The 1,195-nt window shown below is 35.3% G+C and overlaps 1 protein-coding gene across 1 annotated transcript in view; it reads left to right on the top strand.

Moving 5' to 3' along the window:
* LOC106012458 overlaps positions 1-1,195 on the top strand; it is a 14,004-nt gene that overhangs the window by 8,291 nt on the left and 4,518 nt on the right. The window contains exon 3 of the mRNA XM_013085492.1: positions 1,015-1,128. Coding sequence (XP_012940946.1) covers positions 1,015-1,128 — 114 coding nt within the window. The remainder of the gene's footprint in view (positions 1-1,014; positions 1,129-1,195) is intronic.

Raw genomic sequence — 1,195 nt, 5'->3', positions numbered from 1 at the left:
TGATGATGATGATGATGATGATGATGATGATGATGATGATGATGATGATGATGGTTTGTAATTTTTCTTCTTCATGTGCTAGGTCTGAAGCTGACATCAGCAATCTTTGTTCCTAGTCATTACTCCACTCAAATGCGTTAAAAAAAACCTCTTGAAAACTGTATTATCCTGGTCTTTTCCCTTCACCCATCGGTTCAAATTCTCTAAGTTAGTTATTTCTGGTCTATATCTGCCTCGTTGCTTTCTATTTCGTCAGCGAGAGCAAGACGTTCAAGATCTATATCGATTCAAATTTCCCAGAAGTTGAAATTTTTGCCTTTTCCTAATTGTATTTATTATTGGCTATCCCACATTGGTTTCTTTCATCATTAACTCATTTGATTTCTCTTCCTTCTATGAAGTTCTCAAAAGCTCCCTAAATTTATAATACTTTTTCGTCAGAGTCATTTCAACGCGTTCATATAACCTTATGCAATTGCGAGCTCCGTAAAACTCTTACTAAAACAAAAAAAGAGTAATTTCATAATCTTATTATTTCTTTTTTAAGTTTTGAGAAAATTACAGAAAACGGGAGCGCCCCAACTAGAACCTTGGGAACTCGTTTTAAAAAAATGAAAAATCGGAAAGAAATAAAGAAAAAAACGAAAGTAATAACATTGTAAGATGGCCCTTGATGTCTTTATTCGAATGACAGTAATTTGAACCATGATTTGTGTAATCATTATTTTTTTGATTGGAAACTAGCAAGGAAATAAAGAAACAAAGCGGAGATAATTATTATAATATTAAGTCTATTTATAACATATGTGTGTATATACATGAATATATAAACGATTCTAATTGCCATTTAACCCCAGGCATCGGTTACGATTTGAAAAACATGCCACCTTTACATGGCTCCTCAGCTGGGGGAATGTGTAGACACAATCGGAATAAGAAAGACCACCGAAGGTTTTATAGCACTGCCCATAATGTCCTCAGACATTAGTGACGATTTTTTAAATTCTCTTCCAGCTAACAGACAGGATTCAAACCTCTGGCAATCACATTCTGAGACGGTTACGCTTAAACTACAAGCCAAAGACATGGTGAATTATGCAACATTTCTGGGATTTTGTATAGCTCAAGGTGAGGCGTGATTTGATCCCTCTCTCTCTCTCTCTCTCTCTCTCTCTCTCTCTCTCTCTCTCTCTCA

The sequence above is a fragment of the Aplysia californica genome, unplaced genomic scaffold (genome assembly GCF_000002075.1).
Source record: "Aplysia californica isolate F4 #8 unplaced genomic scaffold, AplCal3.0 scaffold00380, whole genome shotgun sequence".
In the NCBI taxonomy this organism is placed as follows: domain Eukaryota; kingdom Metazoa; phylum Mollusca; class Gastropoda; order Aplysiida; family Aplysiidae; genus Aplysia; species Aplysia californica.
Note: the sequence above shows the minus strand (reverse complement) of the source record. Positions and strands in the feature narration are given on the sequence as shown.